Genomic DNA, 2657 nt, shown 5'->3' with positions numbered 1-2657 from the left:
AGGGGGGTATATTATAAAGCTAGGATAGCTTTATATAGCTAGTTCTAGTTAGAGACACTATAGAGTAGCGCCTTTAACTAATAAGACCTACATTAGGAAGAGTATTTCTAGGTAAGTTTTCTCTTGTACTTAGACTTAGGAAAATCAACTACTTCTCTTTATAAATGTTAGGACACTGCGGTTTATCACAGACAGACTTTTGTTTAAGCCATAGGTATAAACTCTAATTAACTTGGGAGCAAGAAGTTTAAGACTTAAGAGTAGTTAAGTCCAAGTTTAGATGATGACATATGATATGGATGTGTTTTTGTCACGTCAAAGACAATGGATAAAATAAAATACACGCTCAAAAACGCTACTCATAAGACTACCCCAAATTGATACAGTCGTATCCCGCGTTATCTTCTAGTAATCATCTGGCAACTTGATATATGACCATCATGCTGATAGTTTGCCTACATCCTTTCGCGACCACTCGCGTCCAGCTCCGCAACGTACTGTGAGGTGGGCATCTCAGCCGGCCCCATATGTCTTTCGGGTTGCTGCTCACACAGCTCATGGTGTTTTGCAACGTACAAGAACTTGTCCGGCTTCACCGGCATCGGGGGTTGCAAGTCGTCGGTAGGCGGTGGCCCGGACCGGCGTTGCTGTTTACGCTTCCTTCGCCATAGGAAGAACGCAAGTGCAGTAAGGATTATAACCCCTACTCCAGCACCAACACCAACGCCTATGGTGGTAGGCAGTGGCAGTCCCGAAAGAGCGGGCGGTGCAGTCGTAGCCAGGGCTGGAGAGGTTGTGGCTGTGAAGGCTTCTGACGCTATGGTTTCGTGAGGGAAAATACTGGCAGTGTTGGGTTGCTCTGGCCAGGTTGTTTTTGCGGCAGTTTCGCCAAGGCCTACTGTCGAAGTTGACGCAGTCTCGGAATGAAGTACTTGTCGCATTTGACAGGGAACGAAGTATACTGGCAAAAGGCGGAGCGCGTTATGAAAGTTCTGGATGATCAGAAGATGGAAGGCGGCCTGGTACCAATATTTGTACACCCCAACCATGGGCGCTTCACCACGAGAGAAATTCGACTAGGAAGTCGAGGTGATTCATACTATGGTAAGAACTTATCCAACTATGAAACATCTGTGACGCTGACCTTTAACAGAATACCTTATCAAACAATACCTACAAACGGGCGAGACTATCTACCGTGACATGTGGGAAGACTCCTTGGCTGGTATCGAGAAGCACCTTGTCACAACCACTCGCAACGCCGCTCTCAAGTTCATCGCAGAGCTTCCCACAGGAATTGGGGGGTCTCTCTCGCCAAAGATGGATCACCTTGTCTGCTTCCTTCCCGGTACAATCGCCATGGCGGTAAGTTTACGGAACCAGTTCTTTGCTAGCCTAATTATCTCATGTTGTGTGACAGGCCACGGAGGGGCGTACCTTAGCTGAAGCACGTCACGCCCCTGGTTGGACTGCGCATCATGAAAAAGACATTCAGCTCGCAACAGAGCTCATGAAAACCTGTTGGGGAATGTACGCTGTCACCGACACTGGCCTCGCGCCCGAGATCGCCTGGTTCAATGCTACTGATGCAGACTTGCAACCTCAACCCGGTGATAGGCTCTTGCGCAGAGAAAGCAGCGGTATGTTCCCATGAGAGCCAACTCACATCAAGGAGCTGTTAACTAATCCAACACCCATTCAGCATTGTCAAAGTGGAAGCAGGATTATATAATTAAGCCCCTGGATGCACACAACCTTCAAAGACCAGAGACTGTTGAAAGCCTCTTCATGATGTATCGCATCACGGGGAACTCTATGTATCGCGAGTGGGGTTGGAAGATCTTTCAGTCTTTTCAAAAGCTCACCCTGGTACATGATGGAGAGGGATACACCAGTCTCAATGATGTACGGACGGTCCCGCCAGCAACTCGAGACAACATGGAGAGCTTTTGGCTGGTAAGTTTCAGCTGCCATTAAACTGACTTCTTCAAGGTAAAAGCCAACCCATGATGAGTTACTAATATCGTATATAGGCCGAAATTCTCAAGTACTTATACTTGTTGTTTTCTCCAACGGACTACATGCCATTGACTGAGGTTGTCTTTAACACGGAGGCACATCCCTTTCCGAGGTTTACACCGAGGGGGCCCTTGAAAACTGGTTGGCAAAGAATGCCACGATAGCATTATTGCCAGCTTGATCATAGGTTATCTTGCCACAGAGGCAGTATGCGCGGTACATTGTACTATTCAGATTCAATGGAAACACAATTCTGTATTATTGGATTGGAGAAGTGCACACAAAGCAATCATCAACAACGGTAGAGATTAAGCCGTGTAATCATCATTATTTTCCCTAGCCAGACCAATCGCGTCGCATGGAAATTGTTCCATACAACTGCTTTTGGATGCAATATTTCGTTTTACTTTCTTCTTATGTTTGACCGCCCGGGCACTACTGAGATGCTACAACTTTGGTCCATCTTTTCCAGGGCACCAAACTACCAAACTGTAATCTCCTGGGACCGTTGTTCAAAGTCAAAGCCGTCTCTGTTCACGTGTCTGAGCCAAGGCACTTGACTTACAAGTTTGATGGCGGCGTATTGCGCATGGATGGGCAATCGATTGCAATCTTTAGTACACATTATATCATCTTTA

General features: G+C 46.7%; 1 protein-coding gene across 1 annotated transcript; it reads left to right on the top strand.

Annotated features, from left to right (window-relative positions):
- Window positions 1–917: 917 nt before the first annotated feature.
- On the top strand, window positions 918–2183 carry LY79DRAFT_519070 (glycoside hydrolase; the record flags this gene model as incomplete). Its single annotated transcript, XM_060555097.1, has 5 exons — window positions 918–1104; window positions 1154–1365; window positions 1421–1640; window positions 1703–1956; window positions 2034–2183. Coding segments are annotated over 5 exons (1023 nt in total), but the record flags the coding sequence as incomplete, so codon positions are not given.
- Between the last annotated feature and the right edge of the window lie 474 nt (window positions 2184–2657).

Source organism: Colletotrichum navitas (genome assembly GCF_030913465.1).
Source record: "Colletotrichum navitas strain CBS 125086 chromosome Unknown LY79scaffold_45, whole genome shotgun sequence".
Taxonomy (NCBI): domain Eukaryota; kingdom Fungi; phylum Ascomycota; class Sordariomycetes; order Glomerellales; family Glomerellaceae; genus Colletotrichum; species Colletotrichum navitas.
This window is presented reverse-complemented; position numbering and strand designations above follow the sequence as displayed.